This window comes from Pituophis catenifer, unplaced genomic scaffold (genome assembly GCF_029215685.1).
Source record: "Pituophis catenifer annectens isolate HBS135680 unplaced genomic scaffold, rPitCat1.0.hap2 SCAF_6, whole genome shotgun sequence".
Lineage (NCBI taxonomy): Eukaryota > Metazoa > Chordata > Lepidosauria > Squamata > Colubridae > Pituophis > Pituophis catenifer.
The window spans coordinates 82,898,989-82,924,603 of NW_027256886.1; the positions used below are offsets into that span (position 1 = coordinate 82,898,989).

The following is a 25,615-nucleotide window of genomic DNA, read 5'->3' on the forward strand; positions in this document are numbered from 1 at the left end:
TCCTTGGAGAACCAGCCTGTGGGGCTTCGGTGAGAGGGAGTACTGACCAGGTCTACATAAAGGCCCTCTGTTCATTCTCACAGCAGCATGTCCCAATCACCCTAACCCAGGTCAGCAGTGTGGCATCTAGCCTAGCCATGTGAAGCCATAGCCACTCCTGCTGTTTGGCACTTTAAGGTTATCTGCAGCCCTGTACCTCACCTCCCCAGCTGATCTTCGCTATCTTCTTTTTCCTTATGTTATTGGGTTCTTTATGTTACGTTATATTTTATATTATAATTATGTTATGTTTTATGTTATGTGTTATATGTTATGCCTCTGATATGAACGGGAATGGTTTATTTATCTATTTATTTATAAACAGTTACTTATAAAAAGTCTGGGAGGATACATAAAGAGACAAGAAACCCATAGCAAACTCTGCTAGTGCATTCTCTATTTTCCCAGCATTACAAAGTAACAACTATAAAAATCTATCTTGTTCCCAGCTGGACTACCATTTGTTCATACCGTGTTTCTCCACAAAGACAACCCACCTTGAAAAGAAGCCATATCACGTTTCTGAGTGCATGCGATCAAATGAAGCCCCACCCACAAAATTAGACCTAATTAAGACCCCGCCTACCCCAGGGAGCAGGGGGTGGGGCAAGGCACATAGGTAAAAAATAAGCTGGGGGCTGGGGTGGAGCGGCCCTACTTACCAGGCCTCGCATACCCTGACACCTGCCTCGCCTTCTTCTGCGGCCGCTTCTTCTGCAGCTGCTTGCCGCCTTTTGCAGGCATCGCCCCCAGCCTCCATTTCGCCTTCAGATGCCTGCTGGAAGGCATCTGCAGCTGATAACAGAGCTCTGGATTGATCTGGAGCTCTGTTATCCGTTGCAGATGCCTTCCAGCAGCCATCTGAAGGCGAAACGGAGGTCAGGGCGATGCGTATAAGTGGCGGCAAGCGGCTGCAGAAGTGGGCCAGAAAATAAGATCCGGCATTCTTTTTGGAGAAACACGATAGTAACCTTTCTGTACTGTAAAAGTTCTATTGCAGAATGGAGAAGACTCGTGCCGCATCATTAGCGTACCCCCTCCCCACTCACCTTTTTCATCAAACATGCAGCCATGTTAAGATTATCCATTTCAACAGCTAAATGTAAAGGTGTCCGTCCGCTCTGCCGTTCTGCTGCATTCACATTCGCTCCTTTCTCAACTAGCAACTCAAGAGGGGCTGATTTTGTGCACTTCACAGCAAGATGCACAGGAAAAAAACCTGAAGCAACAGCAGAAAAATATAATTGAATAATGAGACTACACTGTACCTCTTGCAGCAGGACTGGGATAGAGGATTTTTTTATAGATCCAGACTGAGAAGCTGAATTATACAGTAGATCATGGGTGTCAAACTCAAGGCCTGGTGGGGGTGGATCCTGCCTGTGGTGTGCTTAGATCTGGCCCCTGAGGCCGCCCTGGAAACAGCAAAGGACTGACCTGTGGTGCCTCTGCCAGCGAAAATGGAGCTTGCAACGGTCGTCCGCAGCCCTCCTGAGTTCTGTTTTCACTGGAGGAGGGTTGCAGGATGCCGTCGCAGCTGAAAATGGAGCTTGGGAGCCCGTTTTCGCTGGCAGAGCACTCGGGCTGCCACAGGCGTGCCCCCCCCGGCACAAGTGATGTCATGTTGGCCATACCACCCTGGCCACGCCCACCCCGGCCCCCTGAGGTGAAACACAACCCTGATGCGGCCCTCAATGAAATCGAGTTTGACACCCCTACAGTAGATAGTATAGTACAGGCAGTCCTCGACTTATGAACCACAATCACAGCCACCCCTCCTTCAACATCCAATTTGATTTCAAATGGTCCTGTGAAAAAGAGATGCGGGTTTCTTACAATTCCCACATTACTCACCAAGATAGTTAGGTATCTCAAGAAGTGGGAGAGTCTGGGGCCCCAAATGACAGAGGACCGTCTTCAACATCTCTTCGTCATCCAAATGTACAGCCAAATGCACAACTGAGTTGCCATATCGATCCAGCAAAGTGGGATCTGCTCCAGCCTGAAGTAAGAAACCAGCCACCCTGGGCTGATGGGTGATCACAGCCAGATGTAACGGTGTCTAAGAAAAAAAGAGTCAGAACCAAGTTCCATCAAAAGATCAGAGCACGCTAACAGGATCAATACCCATGTTTTCCTGAAAATAAGACCCTGTCTTATATTTTTTTGAACCCTGAAATAAGCGCTTGGCCTTATTTTTGAGGAGGTCTTATTATTTTGGGGCCTGTGGAGCAAGATGGGGCTCCTCTTGCCGTTTTACCTGATTTCCAGCTCTGCATTTAAATATTTTCGGGGAGGGCTTATTTTTTTTTGGGGGGGGGGAAGCTTATTTTAGAGCATGCACTCAAAAGCCCGATTGGGCTTATTATCAGGGGATGTCTTATTTTCGGGGAAACGGTAGGTTTTCTCCAAAGAGAATTTCTACTTGTGGTTTACATTTTCAACTACAAATTTACCCGTATGCACAATCCAGAAATCAAATTACACAGACCTGTACAGGTAGTCCTCGACTTACAATCGTTAATTCAGTGATAGTTCAAAGTTAAAACGGCACTGAAAAAAGTAGCTTATGACCATTTTTCACACTTGCAACCATTGCAGCATCCCCACAGTAACATGATCAAAATTTGGATGCTTGGGTAACTGACTCATACTTATGACAGTCACAGTGTCCTGGGCTCATGTGATCACCTTTTGCAACCTTTCTGACAAGCAAAGTCAATGAGGAAGCGAGATTCACTTAACAACCATCTTACTAAATAACCGCAGTGATTCACTTAACAATTGTGGCAAGAAAAGTCATGAAATGGGGCAAAATTCACTTAACAAATGTTTCAGTCAGCAACAGAAATGTTGGGCTCTATTTTAAGTCGAGTCTACCTGTACTTATAGTAGTGGCCAAAATTGTGGAAACCTTTTGGGATAAGTGTATTTTTGAGGTTTGATGGCACCACTTTTTTTTTTGGAGTTTCAAGATAATCATATTCTACTGCTGGAATGGCCTGGGAATAGCGCAGACCTTAACCCAATTGAAAATCTATGGAGCCAGGTAAAGAAACTTGTTAGTCAGAAGCCACCCAGCAATAAAACCCAGTTAATAGAAGCTATCATTCAATTTTGGTTTCACATGAGAACAGCTGCAGAACTAAAAGACTTGGTTCACTCCATGGGAAGATGTTGTAAGGCCGTAATTCATGCTAAAAGTTACCCAACTAAGTATTAACTGACATGGGGATCATTTTTGTATATCTCATTTTTTCTATGGTGATAATTTTTGTATATCTCGTCTTTTCTACGTGTTTAACTTTTCTTCTTTATACTGTAACTGCTATTCTAATAGCAAATCCTTCATAAAAGTTATTGTATTACATTCTTGATTAAATTATCTTTCCATTGATATATAACTTTATGGTTGTTATTGTTAGTTGCGAAGTCGTCCGATCCATCCTGACCCCATGGACAACGTTCCTCCAGGCCTTCCTGTCCTCTACCATCCTCTGGAGTGCATTTAAGATCACACTGACTGCTTCACTAACTCCATCCAGCCACCTCGTTCTCTGTCGTCCCTTTCTTCTTGTGCCCTCAATCGTTCCCAGCATTAGGTTCTTCTTCTCTAGTGAATCCTTCCTTCTCATTAGTTGGCCAAAGTATTTCACTTTCATCTTCAGGATCTGACCTTCTAAGGAGCAATCAGGGTTGATCTCCTCTAGGACTGACTTGTTTGTTCGCTTTGCAGTCCAAGGGAATTTTATGGTACTACTCCCAAAAAAAAAAAAAAAAAAGTGGTGTTATTAGCTAGTTTTAGAAAATACACTTTTCCCAAAAGGTTTCCACAATTTTGGCCACTACTGTATGTTCAAGTGAATGCAAGTATACCTCCTGATCAGATCTCCCCTATGTCCATGCACACCCGTCTCTCACCACAAATGTGTTACCACTGAATTTGAGACACTACCTATTATACCTGCTGTAAGTGATTTGTGATGTTGATGATCTGTTGATTAGGAATGCTTACAGCCACCTGGACCAGTTGCATAATCACGGTTGTCTGCTCATGAATAATAGCTAAGTGCAAAGGCCTGTGGGGGGAAAATATGGATTTAAGAACAAAGAGATGTAATCGCTAATTGTAACAGCAATACTACTCAACAACCAGAAATGAGAATTGCAACCCCTAAAACCTCTTCCAATTTGCCCACAAACTCTGCTCTGTGGTTCCCTAGGCATGCCTGGCAGTTCCTATGTAACAAAGCAGAAACTAATTGAGCTCTTCTTGTGTTTGTAACGGAACTAAGTGGATCCTATCATCAAAATTCTGTTTCTGATTGATTCTTGAATTTGCAATTAGTCCGATCTGAAGACGTTCCCAAGAAGCAAATTTTCATTCATCTTTCTTTGAATAGACAGTACTGCTGTAGATTAGATATAGTGTTAGTTAATTAAGGACTGTTTTATTTTGGTATGATGTATGGTGGTGGAAATTCAATATAACAATTTATAGTCATGTGAAAAAGTAAGTACACCTCATATAGTTTTTTTTTTCCTCTTTTAACATTCCAGTATTTATTTTCATTCTACAGTTAGCCCTCAATTTACAGCCATTCGTTTAGTGAACCTCTAAAGCATGAGTGTCAAACTCAAGCCCGCGGGCTGAATCTGGCCTGTGGGGTACTTAGATCTGGCCTGCAGGGCCACCTTGGAAACAGCAAAGGACTGGCCCACAGCGCCTCTGCCAGCGAAAATGGAAAGCGGCCCTCCCGAGCTCCATTTTCGGCAGCAGAGGGCTGCAGGAGGCCGTCCCAGCTGAAAACGCGGCCTGTTTTTGCTGGCAGAGAACTAGCAAAACAAACTAAAAACAAAATAAAAGGAGAAATGTTTTTCCTTTTGTATTTGAGCATGCAAGAGGGGACAGGAAAGGAGAAAGAGGAAAGACAACGAAAAAGAAGGAAAGAGGGGAAGGAAGAAGAAAGAAGAATGAAGAGGGACGGAGGGAAGGAAAGGAAAGGAAAGGAAAGGAAAGGAAAGGAAAGGAAAGGAAAGGAAAGGAAAGGAAAGGAAAGGAAAGGAAAGGAAAGGAAAGGAAAGGAAAGGAAAGGAAAGGAAAGGAAAATTATAATGAGAGTGAGTGAGGGTCTGAGGGAAGTCCTGCCTTAGCACTTGGCCACCACAGGTGCCCCTGACACGAGTGACGTCGATCTGGCCACACTCACCCCGGCCACGCCTACCCCGGCCACCACGCCCCCTAAGGTCAAACACAACCCTGATGCAGCCCTCAATGCAATAGAGTTTGACACCCCGATCTAAAGTTTTAACAGCACTGAAAAATGTGCCTTATGACCATTTTTCACATGATTGTTGCACATCCCCAAGGACACATTTAGGGATTTGACTTACTGCAAGATGTTCCTCAATTAAGGAGGACAATTACGATAAATTGCTACAGCAAATCAAAAAAAAGATTTAGAAAATCGGAAAAACTTAACAGATCTCACTAATGGGGAGGATCGCCACGATTAAAATGAATATCTTGCCCAAAATTCTATTTCTATTCCAAGTTATACCAGTAAAAATAGAGAAAAACTTTTTTGAAATTTTAAATAAAATAGTTATCAAATTTATATGGCAGGGAAAAAGACCGAGAATTAGAATGAAATTTCTTCAAGATACAAAAGATAAAGGAGGAGTAGCACTCCCAGAATGGGAAATATATTATCAAGCCTCTTGCATAACTTGGCTAAAGGAGTGGATTGAGTTAAGGGATAAAAGAATACTAGCAATTGAGGGACATGATCTACAAGCAGGATGGCATGCATTCCTTTGGGATGAAAAATATAAAACACATAGCTATTTTAGAAGACGTATACTAAGGAATGCTTTGCTACTAATTTGGTTAAAAATAAAAAAACAGCACTACACAAAAATACCAATTTGGATTTTACCTATAGAAGCATTAAAACATCCAAATTTAACTGAATGGGATAATAAGATATAGAGATATACTAAAAGAACAAGGAAATTTGAAATTGAAACAGGAATTGGAACATGATCTTAATAGAGGATCTGATTGGTGGACATACATGCAAATTTAGTTGAAATATAAAGAAGATACAAAATTATATGAAGTACAGAACGAACAACATGAATTGGATAAAATTATACAAGGGAGAGAGGAGAAATTAATTAGTAGGATATACAAATTTTTACTGCGATATAAGATGGAAGAAGAAATAGTTAAAGATACAATGATCAAATGAGCCAAGTTACTAACTTAAGAGCTGCAGTGATTCATGTAACAACTGTGATAAGAAAGGTTATAAAATGAAGCAAAATTCACTTAACTGTCTCACTTTACAACATCCTCCATCAATTTTATACCTATAGTATAGTCCCTTTAGAAAAAAGATGGGTTCTTTTTATTTGTTATCTTGTATATAGTAATTTGTTGCCTTTTTATCACTTAATTCTTACTAACAGAGATGAAATGGCGCAGGGGTTTGAAGTTGCAGGAACTTTGGGGGAGGGTGAGCATGTCATATTGGAATTCAACAATAATGCAGACACAAGTAACAGAACAAAGTCAAATGAATATCTTAGACTTTAAGAGAGCTGATTTTAATAAACTTTAAAGACGGCTTAGGAAGGATTCCATGGATGAAAATCTTAAAGGGAAAACGTAATCAATCTTGAGAAACTCTTGAAAAATAAGATTATAAAAGCCCAGTCTACCGCAATACCACTGAGAAAGAAAAATAACAGACTCAGAGGAAACCAGCATGGATACATAAAGAACTATTTGATAAAGTGAGAGATAAAAAGGACAAGTATAAAAAAATATGCAAAAGAGGGACACATAGCTAAAGCAGAATACCAGCAAATAGCCCAAATGGGCAAAGATATAGTCAAGGATAAGACTGGTCTACTCATGGGAGAAGATGGCAAGGAGATGACAGGTAGCAGGGAGAAAGCTAAACTACTTAATTCATTCTTTGCATCTGTCTCTACACAAAAGCAAAAAATACTCCAACCTATCAAAATGGACGACAGATTAGCAAAACAAGTCAAAATAGCCAAGAAAATGGCAAGAGAATATTTATCCACTCTAGAGAACTTCAAATCACCAGGACCAGATGGATTACATCTCAGGGCTCTGAAGGAGTTGGCAGGATGCGTAGAGGCCGAAAATGGGACTCGCAGAGGTCAAAAACAGAATGCATGGAGGCCAAAAACGGGAGGTGCGGTGGCCAAAAACGGAGTGTGCAGAGGCCAAAAATGGGAGTGCATCTTATGGTCAGGTACATCTTATGGAACGACAAATATGGTAAATCACACCCTTGTCTTTAGTACAGAGCTGACATAAATTTCCACTGAAAGAGTATCTCCATAATGAGGAAAATACTAGAATAGCGTCAAGAAATTTGAAGACTAATATTACTCTGCAAATGATCTCAGATTAGGAACTCCGATCTTTCCAAAATATACTTACGTATCTCCATTTTCATCCTGAGAAGCAGCTAGGTGTCTTTGGACAGCCAACAACATACGTGGGTCAGCAGTAACTGCATAATCCAGTAGAGCCTGGGCGCTGCGTCGAGCTACCATTAGCATCCAGGAACTGCATTCCTGAGCTAGGTAAGATGGGGAAAGGCAGACTATTAAAACAAGCAGTGCAAGCCCAAACATTTTCTGTTTAGAATTCATCTCCATTCATCGCTCAATTCTTCGCTACAACTCCATCTTCCTATCCCCTTTTTTCTTAAAAAGAGAATATCAATTGACTGTAGTCAAACAACGGTTTTGTATGCTGATAGTATGCAATGAGAAAGATCTCAAGAGTGCCTGTCCTTCAAAGTAGGTAATATTGGGTGGATTACCATATTTTTTGGACTATAAGACGTACCTTCCCCCCCCCAAAAGGGGGTGAAAATTTGGGTGCGTCTTATACACCAAATGTAGCCCCTCCTATGCTTTGGCCCCCACCCTTTGGCCTCTGCCACCCAGCAATTTACCTCCTTGCAGCAAGCAGCAAGAAGAAACAGCCCATTTCAGCTTCAGCACAGCCTAATTAACACAAGTTGATTGTCCTTTGGATCGGCTTCCCAACTCTCAGCTGTTTCAGGCTGCAGGGATTGCCATTGCCTATTGCTGTGCGGCCATACCATGCTGCTTGCTGCAAGGAGGTAAATTGCTGGAAGCAGATTTTTTTTTTCTTGTGCTAATCAAGCTATGCCGAAAACGAAAATGAAAGTAAAGCAGGCTGTTTGCTGCAACGAGGCAAAATTGCTGGGAGACAGAGGCAGATTTCTTTTTCTTGTTTTCCTCACCAAAAAAGGTAGGTAGGTCTTGTAGTCTGGAGCGTCTTATACTCCAAAAAATATGGTACTTTGATTTAAGTCCACTTCCAAATGCCCGAGCCGAGATCAGTTAGTTATGGCAACAGCATGGGCCTGTCAGCAGATTTGAGTAGTTTAGTTTTCTACAAGTTCGGCCAATGTTGCAAAAGCCAGGGCTGTTCCACTAGTTTCCAGTTAGTTGTGGTTGGTACAGGAAGTCTTCGACTTACGATCAGTCACTTAGTAACTATTCAAAGTTATGATTGGACTTTCTAGAAATATTTATGACCTGGATTCGAAATTCTGATTCACACACACACACACATCCCAAGATCTCATGATCACATTTTGGGCACTTGTGAAAGTGAGTAACACCTTCAATAGCATTTTCTAACAATAGCACTTATTTCTCATCAGAAGTATCAATTGTTTAGTATAGATAATTGTATTCATGCTGAAGCTTAATATGTAAACTATATATATATATTTCAGTAACTCAGAATACAAAAGTTAGATTTTACAACTTTGGGCTACTTTTGAGATTCTGAAGATTTTGTTTATTTATGCATCATTTTGAAATTCAAAAATTCATAAGAGTATTAAAAGAATAAATGTGTAGAGGTAAAGGTTCCCCTCGCACATATGTGCTAGTCGTTCCTGACTCTAGGGAGTGGTGCTCATCTCTGTTTCAAAGCCGAAAAGCCAGCGCTGTCCGAAGACGTCTCCGTGGTCATGTGGCTGGCATGACTAAATGCCAAAGGCGCACGAACACTGTTACCTTACCACCAAAGGTGGTCCCTATTTTTTCTACTTGCATTTTTTACGTGCTTTCGAACTGCTAGGTTGGCAGAAGCTGGGATAAGTAACGGGAGCTCACCCCATCACGGGCACTAGGAATTCAAACAGCTGAACTGCCGACCTTTCGATCAACAAGCTCAGCGTCTTAGCCACTGAGCCACCACATCTCTGACAATAAATAAATGTGTAATCATACTTAATTCCTGTAAATAAGCAGAGTTTATGACTGTAGAGTAGAGAAAGAGTCTGGACCATTTAAACAAATTAAGCTGACAGCCCAGGCTTGAGATGTGAGTGCTGCATAATGGGGTGAGCTATCATTACTTGCCCCAGCTCCTGCCAACCTAGCAGTTTGAAAGCATGCTAGTGTAAATAGATAAATAGTTACCACTTTGGTGGGAAGGTAACAGTGTTCCATGCGCATCAGCGTATGGTTACACTGGTCACATGATCAAGAAGTGTCTTCAGACAACACTGGCTCTCCCAACTAAGAGACTGCCCCCTACTGTCGCACATGATTGGGCAGGAGAAACTTTTACCTTTAGAAATGTCAACAATCTATATATATTAAAATGGGTCTGTGTGTGTGTGTGTGTGTGTGTGTGTGTGTGTGTGTGCATGTATGTTCCAGCATAACTCTGGAACGCTTCAAGCAATTTGAACCAAACTTGGTACACAGATGACTTACTCTCTGGAAAGAAATACTGTGGAGGTAAAACACCTCTAACACCCCTTGGTGTGTGTGTGTGTGTGTGTGTGTGTGTGTGTGTGTGTGTGTGTTCCGGCATAACTCTGGAATGCCTGGGCTGCTGAAATGAAAAGGAATGAATTATATCTATAGTGTCAAATCACAGTACTTTTGACAGAGAGAGTGTGCATTTTGGATTCAAGTTCTGTTAAGATACAGCCTGTTGTGTCTTAAAATGGCTTCTACTGTACAGCACAGTGGAGTTGCCATGGTAGCAACTTCACAGCACTCCACAAGGGTATCCCTCTGGTATACCCGGGCAATGCCAGGTTATCAGCTAGTGAAAACTAAATTTAGGATGCTTCTTAACCAAAAATAGTTTTAGCTTATCTCCCCAGCCATACCATGCTGCAGCAGTTCAATATAATCAGTACCATCTTCTGAAGGATGATGTTCACTGTCTTCCAGTCTAGCAGTTCTGGGCATTTGGATACCTCTTCCACCCTGATAGTTGCCCATAGGATGCGATCCAGATAGGTATATGCTGTTGTTATAGGGACTATATCCTGAAGAATGCCAGGGACTACCAGCTAGAAGAGCGGAACAAAAAAAAAAAAAGGACCATGTAATTTAGACTGTATGTGTCTAAAAAGAGACATTTTAACTGTTCATAACTATATTGGCTGTTGCTGTAAGTACCACCTAAAAAGTAAACTCTTTTTTTTTTTTGCAAGCTTTGTTTAGATGCAGAATGATCACATGCTTTGTAAGGGCACTGTGGCCACAATATATATGACAATACATAAGGGAACTATAATCACTACTCAACTATTCAGGTTTTGTAGTCTATTTACCGTATTTTTCGGAATATAAGATGCACCGGACTATAAGATGCACCTACCTTTTTTGATGAGGAAAACAAGAAAAACAAATCTGCCTCTGCCTCCCAGCAATTTTGCCTTGTTGCAGCAAATAGCAAATAGCCTGCTTTACTTTCATTTTCATTTTAAGCATAGCTTGATTAGCCCATGAAAAAAAAAAACTGTTCCCAGCAATTTGCCTCCTTGCAGCAAGCAGCAGAGGCCCGCACAGCAATAGGCAATGGCAATCTCTGCAGCCTGAAACAGCTGACAGTTGGGAGGCTCATCCAAGGGACAATCAATTTGTGTTAATTAGGCTGTGCTGAAGCTGAAATGAGCTGTTTCTTCTTGCTGCAAGGAGGTAAATTGCTGGGAGGCAGAGGCCAAAGAGTGGGGGCCAATGGGTGGGCAGGACTACATTTGGTGTATAAGATGCACCTAAATTTTCATCCCCTCTTGGGGGGGGGGGAAGGTGCGTCTTATACTCCGAAAAATACGGTACTTCAGACTGGTAATTAAACTAGAAGAACTGGTTACTTTCTTGACAACTAGAGTTGTTTGAATGGCTATCTGGGAATCCACACATTTGGTTACATTCTTGAAAGCCTCTCAAGAATTTCTAGAAGTTGCAGATTTCCTGGCAGTAGTTTTGCCCCTTCTTGCATAGTAGTAGCTGTTTTGTTCTATCAGTTCTTATGATTGCCACTGTCAGGGTTCCAAGTAATACCCCCAACCAAGTAAGACTCTGAGGCAATCAGTTCCATTTTATTAGAGATGTCATAGTGGCACATCTGTGAAAACCCGAATCTGAAAGCTCCTGGGTTTTCCCCACCCAAAAGAAAATCAAAGTCCCTTCCCCTGCACCCACATGTCCATCACATGGTCCAATCAATCCACTGTCCCAAGTGGAGATGCCTCCCAGTCACGCCACTCCAGGTACAGGCTGAACGTCCTTGACTCTCAGAGAAAAGAATGTTGTTATGGCTAAATAACTCTACCAACTCTATGCAACCGCCCTCCCACTTTCCCACAGCATTAAGTGTGGCAGCCCTGAAGACCCAAAAGAAAAGATGGCCTCCGGGGCTGACAGCCACAGTGAATCCAAGAAATAAATTGAGGTCATTTCATACCAAGCTGAGAACTAAAAATACATGTAAGTAAACCAGATTTTCTTAATCAGTCAGACACACTGATTCACACACATAAATAGGTACCTTGTTACCTGAAAGAGGGATCAGTGATGCTAAGATAAGTAAGAAAGACTGCTCTTCGAAGGACAGAGTAGAGAACAGTTCTGGATTAAAATAGAGCTGGGCTCAAATAGCTTCCTGACTATTTGAAAAAATTCTAGGACAGGAACCACCTGGAGAAGAGTTCCACGTATTGCCATAGTTGCTGTTGAATTGCTCTACCGCTACTTGGCCAGCTCATTACAAAGTTTAATAGTTGCATTTGGAAAACTCTCAAGTTATGTACCAAGATTCAGATATCATGACAGAGATCCATGATACAGTTACGATTAGTAGGTATCTGAAGAGAAAAAGGAGTAACAGAGTAACAGAGGTGCAAGGAACCTTGGAGGTCTTCTAGTCCAACCCCAAACTCAATACCATTTCAGAGAAATAGTTGTCCAATCTCTTCTTAAAAAACTCCAGTGATGGAGCACCCACAATTTCTGAAGACAAACTGTTCCATTAATTGTTCTCACTGTCAGGAAATTTCTCCTTAGTTCTAGGTTGAGTCTATCCTTGATTAATTTCCATCCAGTTCTGCCTTCAGGTCTCTTGGAGAATAGGTTGACCCCCTCTTCTTTGTGGCAGTCCCTTAGATAGTGGAACGCTGCTATCATGTCACCCCTAGTCCTTCTTTTCATTAAACTAGACAAACCAAATTCCTGCAACCGTTTTTCATATATTTTAGCCTCCATCCCCCTAAGCATCTTCGTTGCTCTTCTCTACAGTCTTTCTAGTCTCAACATCTTTTTTATGGCATGGAGACCAAAACTGGACTTGGTATTCCAAGTCTGGTTTTACCATAAAGTATAAAACAGAACACTTCACCTGATCTTGAGTCTATCTCTCTGTTAATGCCGCCTAGGATCCTGACAAGACATGCTCATGCACTTCCCAAGATGAGCCACAGGAGGGCGAGCTGGCTTCACACAGAAAGTAAGATGAGTGGCTCTTCTTGCAGCAGCATCCTAGGTCCCATCACCCTGCCGCCAGTACCAGGACTCGAACTGCTAGAGCAGAGACGATCTCTAGCATCATGAAACTACTGAGCCACCATACCTCTCATCACTGAATAAACAATCTCCAAAGCAAGAAAGGACCTCGGTCCTAGCCCTGGCATCTATGCTAAGTCACACAAGGCAGAAGAGAGCATGTGAGATCATCAGGCTCAGACTCAACCCCTCCAAGACCGAGTGGCTGTGGCTTCCGGCGCCCCGATATAGTCAGCAGGTGCCATCGCTGACTATTGGGGGTGAATCTTTGCCCCCCCCCAGAGAGGGCTCGCAATCTGGGTGTCCTCCTGGACGCGCGGCTGTCTTTAGAAGAGCATATGACGGCCGTGGCCAGGGGGGCCTTTTATCAGGTTCGCCTGATTCGCCAGTTGCAGCCCTTTCTGGATCGGGACACCCTGTGCACGGTCACTCATGCCCTTGTTACTTCCCGGTTGGACTATTGTAATGCTCTCTACATGGGGCTCCCCTTGAAGAGCACTCGGAGGCTCCAACTGGTCCAGAATGCGGCCGCGCAGGTGGTTATGGGCGCAACCCGTTGTGCCCATGTGACACCCCTCCTGCGCGAGCTGCACTGGCTCCCAGTGGTCTTCCGGGTGCGATTCAAGGTGTTGGTTACCACCTTTAAAGCGCTCCATGGCATAGGACCCGGGTACCTCCGAGACCGTCTTCTGCCACCAATAGCCTCCCACCAACCACTCCGTTCCCACAGAGAGGGTCTCCTCAGGGTGCCATCAGCCAAGTTATGTCGGCTGGCGATACCCAGGGGGAGGGCCTTCTCTGTGGGAGCCCCAGTCCTGTGGAACGAACTGCCCCCGGAAATTCGTAAGATCTCCGACCTCTGGGTGTTTCGCTGCGCATTGAAGACCCTGTTGTTCCGCCAGGCCGGACTATCAACACAATAGTTTTAAATTGGGGTATTTAAATTTTTGGGGGTTTTAAATCTGAGCCAATTTATTTAATTATTTTAAATTTTATATTGTTGTTTTGTCTGTGTTTTTAAATAGGCTGTACACCGCCCTGAGTCCTTCGGGAGAAGGGCGGTATAGAAATAAAATTATTATTATTATTATTATTATTATTATTATTATTATTATTATTATCATCATCATCATCATCATCATCATCATCATCATCATAGCTACTAAATCAGATCTATGATAAGCAATACTCAGTTCCTATTTAACAAATTATTCCGTCTCTGCCTGGAAAACCTGGACAATCTGACATCTATCAGTTGGCAGGTACAGAAGTGGCCAAAATTGTGGAAACCTTTTGGGAAAAGGGTATTTTCTGAAACTAGCTAATAACACCACTTTTCTTTTGGAGTAGCACCATAAAATTATATATCAATGGAAAGATAATTGAATCAAGAATGTAATGCAATAACTTTTATGTAGGATTTGCTATTAGAATAGCAGTGACAGTATAAAGAAAAGTGAAACACGTAGAAAAAAATGAGATATACAAAAATTATCACCACGTCAGTTAATACTTAGTTGGGTAACCTTTAGCATGAATTACGGCCTTACAACATCTTCCCATGGAGTGAACCAAGTCTTTTAGTTCTGCAGCTGCTATAATGTGAAACCAAGATTGACTGATTGCTTCTATTAACTGGGTTTATTGCTGGGTCGCTTCTGTCTAACAAGTTTCTTTAGTCGGCTCCATAGATTTTCAATTGGGTGAAGGTCTGAGCTATTCCCAGGCCATTCCAGCAGTGGAATATGATTATCTTGAAACTCCCAAAAAAAAGTGGTGTTATTAGCCATCAAACCTCAAAAATGCACCTTTCCCAAAAGGTTTCCACAATTTTGGCCACTACTATATAATAAAAATAGGGATATTTTCTTCCATAAAAACAGTTTGTCATGCATGCTTGATACAAGAGATCCTTGACTTATGATCACAATTGAGCCCAAAATTTATGCTGCTAAGGGAAACGTCGGTGAAGTGAATTTTACCCCATTCTACGACCTTTCTTGCCACAATTGTTAAGTGAATTACAGCAGTTGTTAAGTTAGTAACATGGTTGTTAAGTAAATTTGGCTTAAAAATTGGCTTCCCCATTGACTTTGTTTGTCAGAAGGTCACAAAAGATGATTGCATGACTCCAGGATGCGAAAGAGAGAGACCCCATTAACCACCATTCAAATAAGAGAACAAAAAAGCCAAGAAGGAAACAAAAAGAACATAACATATCCTCTCCATCAATCAATATCAGACTAAGAAACAAGCAGAAAACAATATCTAATTAATGAATTATCAAAGAGAAAACCAGACCCCTAACAGGACAAGACATTCTATATCAAACAGGGAGCAAATTCCACTGAAAGAAATCTATTTGGGTAATGAAATATCTGCAAGGAAACAACAAGCTCAGAGAACACCAAGATCTGCAAAACTTTACATATTTCATCCTCAACATGGTGCTCATAAACATTTCTTCAGTATATGCAGAAAGAAATATTTTTATTAAATGATATAGAATAGAATAGAATAGAATAGAATAGAATAGAATAGAATAGAATAGAATAGAATAGAATTATTTTATTGGCCAAGTGTGATTGGACACACAAGGAATTTGTCTTGGTGCATATGCTCTCAGTGTACATTAAAGAAAAGATAAGATAAAGAAGAGGATGCAATGCATACCAAATTGGAAGAGGAAGTGAAAATATGACAAGATAGCTAATCTTTGATATGGAAAAAGACCAGACAACATGAGGAATGGAAGTATTTGTCCCAATGTTCAAAAAGGAGTAAAATAAAAAAATACAATATTCACTCTGAGCTATCAGCAGTAAAGTGGCATAGAAATGCAAATTAGTTTCTAAATAAATTAACAAATTGATTTCAGCAAAATATCTGACATCCAACGTTCTTATTCACAAACTACTCAAAAGGAAGTGGATGATCTGAGAAGCTATCTCAAAAATCATGCTTTCCCCACTCAAATATCAAAATTAGACAGTTGGTATTTGTATGTTGTATTTTAAATAAAATTATTCAGTATTGTAACACACTAGAAGCAACTGGATAGTTTAACATTAAAAGTAGAGGTGTGCAAAAAATAAAATAAAATTCAGGTTCATTGAATGGGACATTCCAAGATCACAAGTTTAGAACACACCAGAAAAGCAGAATAGTATGAGAACACTTTTGTAAAGGTTCAAGGTTTAAAGAGTGTTTCAAGTGCAAAATGGTTTGAGCATCATGTGTGTTTTGCACATCTACAATAAAACGCCTTTGATTTCAAGTTACTGTACTTTTCAGAGTATAAAACGCACTTTTTCCCCCCTAAAAGAGAGTGGAAATGTTGGTGCATCTTATACACCGAATACAGCCATTTTTGGTCTACCGAAACTCTGTCCCACGCGTCCCGGTTATTTTTTTTTTTATTTATTTATTTTCAATTTATATACCGCCCTTCTCCCTGAGGACTCAGGGTGGTGCACAGCCAGAATTAAAAACATGGAATACAAATTTTAAAAACAATTAAAATCTATATAAATTTGGCCCAAAATTTAAAAAACCACAAACCAATTAAACATTTAAAAATGTTTAATGTTAAATGTTTTATGCCAAAAACAGGCCCATTTTTCACAAAAATGGGATGCGCAGAGGGTTTGGGAGGCCTAGCAGAGTGCTTCTGGGGGCTGGGGAGGGCAAAAACCTTTTTTCCTTGTTTTTCTCTTCAAAACCTTGGTGCATCTTATACTCTGGTGCATCTTATAGTCAAAAAAATACAGTAAATTTCAGCAGACTATTAAAAAAGTGAAACCCACAAAGGCCTATCAAGTATTAACATTTACCTCCATTAGAACCAAATCCACCGGCTCCACCACCAGCGCCACCCATAGGCGCACCGCCACCGAAGTGCTGCGGGAACTGGGGTAGGATCTTCTTACGCTTCCTTTCTACTTCTTCCTTATCTGCAGCCAAAGATATAGAAGAATAATCAGTGATGTGCCCTGCCACTCTGTTAAACACCAAAAGTAGCACATCACATGGAGTGCCCTGTACCTTCTACCACTGGGTAGTATGTAAACTGCTTGGAGTCACTCACATCACCCCCTCGCTTGCGCTTCAGCTGAAGGAACACAGTGACTGGACGATCTATTTTTGTCTTGTGATAAGGCGGAGTACGGAAGACAATGGCATACTGCAAGGACACAAGACATGGGGTTAGTGCAATCATATATGTCACATACCATAAATTCAGGGTGGGATTCAGCCAGTTCGGGCAAACCGGATGTTCATTTTAATCTGGTTCACCGAACCGGTAGTTGCAAGGACTGGCTGACCCTCCTCACCCAGCCCCGCCCCTCCCAGGAGTCTCCACATGGCCCATAAGGCAAGTCAAGGCCCACGCGGAGGCTCTGGGAGGGCAAAAAGTGGGCCTACCGGAAGTACTGGAAACGGGCTCATTTCCAGCCTCCAGAGCCCAGGGGAAGCCATTTTCGCCCTCCCGGAGGCTCGAAGATAGCCTCCGGAGCCTGGGGAGGGCAAAAACGCCCCCCCCATGGTACAGGAAGCTGACTAGGCCACGCCCCCATCCAGCAACCAGGCAGAGAACCAATTCCTTAAATTTTTCGATCCCACCCCTGCATAAACTCTTAAACTGTTCACCTTTTTCCCTATGTGCAATAATAAGGACAAAAAGAAATCAGTTTGCAGATAATCCTGGCATAACTGTCTTTAATTGGGACCAACCACTCTGCCACTAAGCAAAGTGGTCATAAGTGGGAAATCACATGACAGTAACTGTGCTTTTCAGCTGGAAAGAGACGAGACTACTCCGTTTGAAACCTATTGCTTTTGCTTGCTTCCTATACGCTTCTTCACTCTTTGGAACATGCCAGTGCCTGCTTTATGGTCTGGTACGTATCTTAAGCAATGCAATCACACCAAAACCCAGGCTGTGAGCCAATCCCTCTGCTCCACAATTAGGAGGCTGCAAACGGAATAAAGTTTGAGTGTTAGTGTATAAGCATTTGAGTCTTTTATGGGTATGTTTTATGGATACTTTCTTATATCTCCTACTTTGTAACTGGAATTTCCATCCTTTCCATCATTCTCTACACTAGTGGCCAAAATTGTGGAAACCTTTTGGGAAAAGTGCATTTTTGAGGTTTGATGCCTAATAACACCACTTTTTTTGGAGTTTCATCTTCCACTGCTGGAATGGCCTGGGAATAGCCCAGACCTTAACCCAATTAAAAATTTATGGGGCCGACTAAAGAAACTTGTTAGTCAGAAGCGACCCAGCAATAAAACCCAGTTAATAGAAGCAATCATTCCATCTTGGTTTCACATTATAGCAGCTGCAGAACTAAAAGACTTGGTTCACTCCATGGGAAGACGTTGTAAGGCTGTAATTCATGCTAAAGGTTATCCAACTAAGTATTAACTGACGTTGTGATCATTTTTGTATATCTCATTTTTTTCTACGTGTTTCACTTTTCTTCTTTATACTGTAACTGCTATTCTAATAGCAAATCCTTCATCAAACTTATTGCATTACATTCTTGATTCAATTATCTTTCCATTGATATATAATTTTATGGTGCTATTCCAAAACAAAAGTGGTGTTATTAGCTAGTTTCGGAAAATACACTTTCCCAAAAGGTTGCCACAATTTTGGCCACTACTGTACTTCATTATGTTTTTTTTTTAATTATTATTTCGTTTTTCTCTTTACTCCCTTCTTTCCTCCTTAAATGATTGGTTATCTAGTGGTTTTTGCTTAGGCTCTAAAGGTCATGAAGATTGGCCATCCTCCCCCCTCTATTTTAGTTTAAAGCCCTTTTGATAAGGTGAGCCAATCGTTTTCCAAAGATATTCTTTGGAATATCCAAAGGTATTCTTTCCAGTATTCTTTTGTGACGTGGAGTCCATCCTTTGCCAATAGCCCTCCATGTAGGGTAATGCAGACCATGGTCTAGAAAGCTGAACCAGTAACGGTTCGATACCGGTTCAGTGTTGACACCGGTATTTAAGCCAGTGATTCGTTTCTAAAATCCTTTGCTCCCCCATTGGATGTTGGCCTTTATATTTACAAGGATTAGAATGTGATAAAATAAAATGTCTTTGATCTACTCTAATACAAAAAGTCCCTCTATGGCAGTGTTTCCCAAACTTGACCCTTTGAAGATGTATGGACTTCAACTCCCAGAATTCCTCAACCAGGCATACTGGTTGGGGAATTCTGGGAATTGAAGTCCATGCATCTTAAAATAGCCAAGTTTGGGAAACACTGCTCTACGGAATACATCTTTAATCTACCACTCAGACGGGCTCTCATGATTGAATCAATCAATACCTGTTTATGCACATCCGTGGGGGAAAAATCTCCAAAGGCCTGCCAACCATTCTCATCATCTTCATAAAAACGCACTTCAATATCATCTAACAGAGAAGCCAAAAAACAGTAACTGTGCTGTTCAGATGGTGACTTATAGCGAATAGTTACTTTAAGAATTAAGAGCTGTCTCCTTAAGAGATTGCATTGTGGGAGATGGAGAGAGAGAGAGAGTGCATTATGGGAAATGTAATCCATGACATGTGACCATATCTGTGTGTCTGATTGGCCACTGAGGCTCTCTGCCCGGCCATTATGAATTGCCACAGAGGAGAGAAACATGCTTTCTGAATAGGAGGACAGATCTACCGTCATTTTACACTAGGAAATGGGACAGATTATGAAATTCATTAAGGATGAATCTCACCTTGACTCACTATGATTATAAGTCTATGTTTTGAGGAAAGCCAAATAAATGATCTGTATGAAAACCTGTTTGCTAGAGTTTAACTGCCTGATCCCAGTGGAGCCAGATGCCTGGGGAACAGAACAGTAACATTGGACTATGAATATTTATTCCAACCCCACTTTGTCCCATTTACTAATGTATTACTACATTAATAAATTTATGATATATTGTCGATCATACAAAATTTAAGAGATATTGGGTGAGATGCTATCAGGTAGTTGATGACTTCTACCCTGTTTCCCCGAAAATAAGACCCAACCGGAAAATAAGCCCTAGCATGATTTTTCAGGATGCTCGTAATATAAGCCTTACCCCAAAAATAAGCCCCCGTTAAGATTATCAGCAGACCGAGGCATTTAGTACTGTATTTCCCCCAAAATAAGACCTAACCGGAAAATAAACTATAATGCGTCTTTTGGAGCAAAAATTAATATAAGACCCAGTCTTGTTTTGGGGGAAACATGGTAATAGTGTTTCTCCATATCATGCAAGGTAAGAGAAATATAGACTAGATGACAGCAAAAAATGAGCCAAATCTTATCAAATTTTGATAAGTCAAAAGCAACGCAGTCATTATCATTATCTTTTACAGTAAATTAAGGACATTGCTGACAATCTAGATGATATTGTACCTCCTCCTCTGATGGAGCAAATGTGCAATCTGAGGAACTTCTTTTTCAAACTGATACAAGTGGGTTACACGACAAAAATTGTTTTCTCCCTGCACCAGCTCATTTGGTAACAATGATTGTCCCTAGCAAGGAACCATTTGTCAAAACGCAGTGGTACCCTGGTACTCAACAGCTTCGAAACTCATTGAATTTCACACTTGACACCTTTTGAAGCAAAAAATGTTGTCCCTGTAAGCTGTCGTCTTTGTGGTAATCAACATGATGTGATAGGAAGAAGAAAACAGGCACAGAGGGCGGACAGGAAGTTGGCCATGGTGGGAAGGTCACTAACATAGTAAAAGGAACAGATAGACAATAGAATAGAATAACAGAGTTGGAAGGGACCTTGGCGGTCTTCTAGTCCAGCCCCCTGCTTAGGCAGGAAACCTTACATCACTTCAGACAAATGGTTATCCAACATCTTCTTAAAAACTTCCAGTGCTGGAACATTCACAACTTCTGGAGGCAAGTTGTTCCACTGATTAATTGTTCTATCAGGAAATTTCTCCTTAGTTCTAAGTTGCTTCTCTCCTTGATTAGCTTCCACCCATTACTTCTTGTCATGTCCTCAGGTGCTTTGGAGAATAGGATGACTCCCTCTTCCTTGTGGCAACTCCTGAGATATTGGAACACTGATATCATGTCTCTCCTAGTCCTCCTTTTCTCTAGACTAGACATACCCAGTTCCTACAACCGTTCTTCATATGTTTTAGCCTCCTGTCCCCTCATCATCTTTGTTGCTCTTCTCTGCACTCTTTCTAGAGTCTCGACATCTTTTTTACATAGTGGCAACCAAAACTGGATGCAGTATTCCAAGTGTGGCCTTACTAAGGCATTATAAAGTGGCATTAATCCTTCACATGATCTTGATTCTATCCCTCTGTTTATGCAGCCTAGAACTGTGTTGGGTTTTTTTGGCAGTTGCTGCACACTGCTGGCTCATATTTAAATGATTGTCCACTAAGACTCCAAGATAGAAAATCCTTCCCAGCTGAAATAGAGGATCATGTGTTAAGTCACGTGGTCTTTTGGTACTCGTCATTTTTAGTCCTCATCATACCTCCTGGAACCAATTAAGGATAAGGACCAAGGTACCACTGCAATACTCGAACTGGTAATGTCCAGACTGGATTATCAAATGTGTTTTAAATGGGATAGATTTTGAGATTCACCAGAAAGTATAAATCTTGTTGAGTCCCTTGTTAAAATTGCCTTATACACCTGCTTTTAACTGAATCTGTATACCATACCTCTTGCTGGCCTTGTTACTCCGGCTTAATATTTTATTATATTAAAGTTTATATTCATTGCTTTTATATATTTAGCAGAGTTATTTTATTCTATCATAGTCGTAGACTTCAATCTGCTTTTCTTGTTTATTTTATATCATATGATAAATTTGGGACTATGCTTATTAATAAAAAGTAGACAATTGGTTCATGCTAATTAGTATTCCAGAACAATATAAACTGCTATGAAAAAAGTAAAATCATATAGTCTTACCATCTGTAAGGGGGGGGGGGGAATCCCAAATTCTACTAAAAATATTTTATTGAAGCCTGATACATTTTGAAAACGGGAATTTCATTCTCAAGGACAAAGGAAATCAAATGCACATTTCTAAAAAGAAAGATTTTGTATCCATTTCAGAAGTGAAAGAACAATGCCAAAAATAAGCATAATTAGATATGGTACTTACCTTTCTGGACTTTATCACACAGCAAATATACTTCATCGCCACCTCGCACTGAGCCTGCGGTCTTATCCATCCGAGATATTTTTAGGTTGGAAGCTCCAGGAGACTCTGTAGAATAAAAAAAAAAAAATCAGTGATGTATAAAATTGTTTCTGGATCAATTGTACAATTACGAAAACATAAGGGAGTCATCATAAGACTTGTAATTTTGGCTGATTTTAATAAACAGTGAAGAATATAGACATTAGCAGAAAGGTCAATATTTCAAATTGTGGTAGGTTCTGGAGGCATTCAGAAGGAAGCAGGAAAATTCTACCGATTCCAAAAAACTAAAACTAAAACTATGAAAAAAATATGAAACTCTTCTGTCAGAACTCTGATATGAAGATCAAGGTAGAGGAACTTTTCACTTAAGGCCTGAGAGAAAAAGATTTATGATCACGAGCCATCATTTGTGGCATTATTTATTTTCCAACATACAAATATTCCTCAAAAGAGATGGAACAAATCAATAACCTTTTATCTCTGGGGATATACTAATTCCAGACATGGACTTCTCAGACTGCATTTCAGCAGATGTGGCTACTCAAGCAAACAGATGCAAGATGACTCACCTTACTGTGAGTCATCTTACTTTATTTTTCGGAGTATAAGACACACTTTTTCCACCCCTAAAAGAGGGTGAAAATTTGGGTGTGTCTTATATACTGAATGTAGCCAAAAACACGAGGCACTGAGGTAGCAATGGTCTGTTGCAATCCCTGCAGCTTGGAACAGCTGATTGGGGGTTTTCCGGGAGGCTGATCCACCGGCCACTCAGCTGCTTGTGCTGAATCAGGCTGCAATAATGTGCTGAAGCTCACCTGGCTGTTTGCTATTTGCTGCAAGGACTCAGAGTTTGCAGCAGCAATCACATCCAGAAAGCACACACAAGTAACTGATTTAGCAGGATTCAATAACTTCTCTTTATATATAATATAACACATGAAGTAAATACACAATACCAAAAGCAGGTTTTCCAACGTGGTAGTAAATACAAGCAAAACACAAACAGAGGAGAGGAGTTGCAGTTTCAGTTTTGAGCAACAGACTAGTTTAGAGCTCAGCACAGACTCAGAGCTGCGGAACTAAGCCACGCCAGACTCCTTGCTGTCTCCTACCTTGTTGCTCACACCGCAAATACTGTTTCAGTTTCCAAACAGCCCTCAACTCTCTCACACACTGACAGGACACTAGCCAGATGAATACCGATGGATGCTGGGAGGCAGAGGCAGAATTTATTTTCTTATTTTCCTCTTCAAAAACTAAGGTGCATCTTATATTCCAGAGCGTCTTATACTCCGAAAAATATGGCACTTCATTTAAAAAGAAGAAAAATGGAAGTCACAGAGTTTTAATTTCCTTCTAGCAAAGAAACTCTGCAATACCTGATTGGGAAAAAAGAGAGAAGAACTACAAGGAAAGGTTCTGGCACGTCAGCCACCTGGTCTTCAGGCGCGTGGGAGCACCGGAAACTGGAAGATCATCTTCCCGGCACGCACATGCGCACTGGGCGGCTGCTCTTCCGGTTTCCAGTGTGCCAGCTGGTCTTTGTGCACGCCGGAAACCGGAAGATCACTTGGTGCTGAAAAGGTTCGCCAACACTGTAATAGCAGATACCCTTAAACCATGTCAAACATGTCTATGGATCAAAAGTTAAACTTACTGCTATCATGAATGGGGTCGGAAATAACAGGGTTTAATGCTAAAGTGAAGTTTCCACTACTATCACGAAGATAGGCGTTGAAGCGTAAACGAACAATGCTGAGATCCATTGTCTTCTTCAACTCTTTCGCCTCTTGTTCAATCAATTCTTCTTCAGATTCTGCTAAAATAGATGCTAAGTTATAAATACTACAAACAATCCAGCATCCACATCAAAGCAAAATTTCCTCTAGATACTAAAATCACACATCATCTGAATATCGGCATTCCTTGAGATACGACAGGCCATTTAACGAACATTTGAAGTTACAGTGCACATCCCAAAAGCTAAAGACAGATCTGTTTCAAAGTTACAACTTTTGCAGAATGTCCCCGCGGTCATTCGCCTTTATGACCGACCGCAGAGATGCTGCAGCACACCCACCCATCTCCCTTCCATCGTGCCCAGCCAGATCTTCAGAGGCATTGGGCCTGCTTTGCCAAAGTACTGGGTTCCATGTACCCCTCCCCACCCCCACTCCGTCACTATTCACTTAGGGTATTCACTTAGAACTCAGGGTAAAGAAGGCTGCTCGTTTGCTGGGCCACATGACACAATCAAGAAGAAGTAATTCAGTCACTTTTGCTTCCATTGCAATTCTTTCCTCTCCAGTCAGCATAAACTACTATGATTTCTTCTTAGCTCCACCAGTGCTAGCTTTACACTAGTAGCGCTAAGAAATCACACCTATTTTGGTTCCCTGAAAGCCTTTCCTCTCCCGTCAGCATAAATTGGCAGTGATTTTCCCTAGCTGGGGAGGAAAGGATTGCCATGGAAGCAAAAGAGGTGGGATTTCTTCTTTGTTCTACTGGACTAGCATAAAGCCAGCGCTGGAGGAGCTAAGAAGAAATTGTGCTTATTTTGATTCCCTGAAAGCCTTTCCTCTCCAGCCAACATAAAACATTACAATTTCTTCTTAGTGCCGCCAGCATAAGACTAATGTAAAGCTAGAGCTGGTGGCGCTAAGAAATTGCATCAATTAATGCTGGCTGGAGAGGAAAGGCTTGCAAGAAATTAAAATAGGCATTTCTTCTTAGTGCCGCTTTATGCTAGTCTTATGCTGGTAGAGCAAAGAAGAAAATGAAGGAGGAGGAGGAGGAGGAGAAGAAAAGAAGAAAAAGGAAGGAGGAGGAGGAGGAGGAGGAGGGAGAGGAGGCGGCTACTTTAACAGCTCTTTGGTTCTTAGTTAGCACTTGAACTATTAAGTTTTTACCAGTTCCACACTGTGAATCAAACTGAAGATTAACCATATAATAATAATAATAATAATAATTGCAATAATATAACCTACTGCAATCTTGAGTAGATTCCCATTGATAATAAAAGCTCAAAACCAGTTTTTGATTGTTCAAAGAGCTTACATAACTTTTTAAACTTTAAATAAAAGCAAAATAAGGTTGCTGTAAGATTCAACTAAAGAGAAACTAAGGCCAGAAGCAATGCTTTGCTCTGAAATATAGTTTTGTTTACCATTTCTGTTTAGGGGGGAAAACTTATGAAAGAAAAGAAAAATGGTTCTTATACAACTTCAATAATACCACTCCTTTATAATAGTTTGGGCACTAGAAGTAATTGCTGAGGTTGAGCTTTAATATGCTTATTTTCTTTTTCTTTTTAGTTCTTTTTAGTGTGCTTTCCTTTCATTGTTTTTCCTTAGCTAAATTCTCCGTTTTCGTTTTTCCTTTTTTGCATTGAGTGTATCAATTACCCCAAGCTTCAAACCCACATGGAAGCAGTTCAGAACAATTTGGAAGTAGCAACTTGAGTTAAATAA

The 25,615-nt window shown here is 41.0% G+C and overlaps 1 protein-coding gene across 5 annotated transcripts in view; it reads right to left on the reverse strand.

Moving 5' to 3' along the window:
• NFKB2 (nuclear factor kappa B subunit 2) overlaps positions 1-25,615 on the reverse strand; it is a 43,758-nt gene that overhangs the window by 6,951 nt on the left and 11,192 nt on the right. For 3 of the 5 annotated variants that reach the window (XM_070945230.1, XM_070945231.1, XM_070945234.1), the window contains 10 exons: positions 23,803-23,964; positions 22,101-22,205; positions 19,283-19,368; positions 16,984-17,122; positions 16,773-16,892; positions 10,260-10,445; positions 7,523-7,664; positions 4,004-4,118; positions 1,894-2,101; positions 1,089-1,258 (listed from right to left, as the gene is read on the reverse strand). In XM_070945230.1, the coding sequence (XP_070801331.1) occupies positions 1,089-1,258; positions 1,894-2,101; positions 4,004-4,118; positions 7,523-7,664; positions 10,260-10,445; positions 16,773-16,892; positions 16,984-17,122; positions 19,283-19,368; positions 22,101-22,205; positions 23,803-23,964 (1,433 nt within the window). The remainder of the gene's footprint in view (positions 1-1,088; positions 1,259-1,893; positions 2,102-4,003; positions 4,119-7,522; positions 7,665-10,259; positions 10,446-16,772; positions 16,893-16,983; positions 17,123-19,282; positions 19,369-22,100; positions 22,206-23,802; positions 23,965-25,615) is intronic. The other 2 variants (XM_070945232.1, XM_070945233.1) reach the window with 2 other exon arrangements.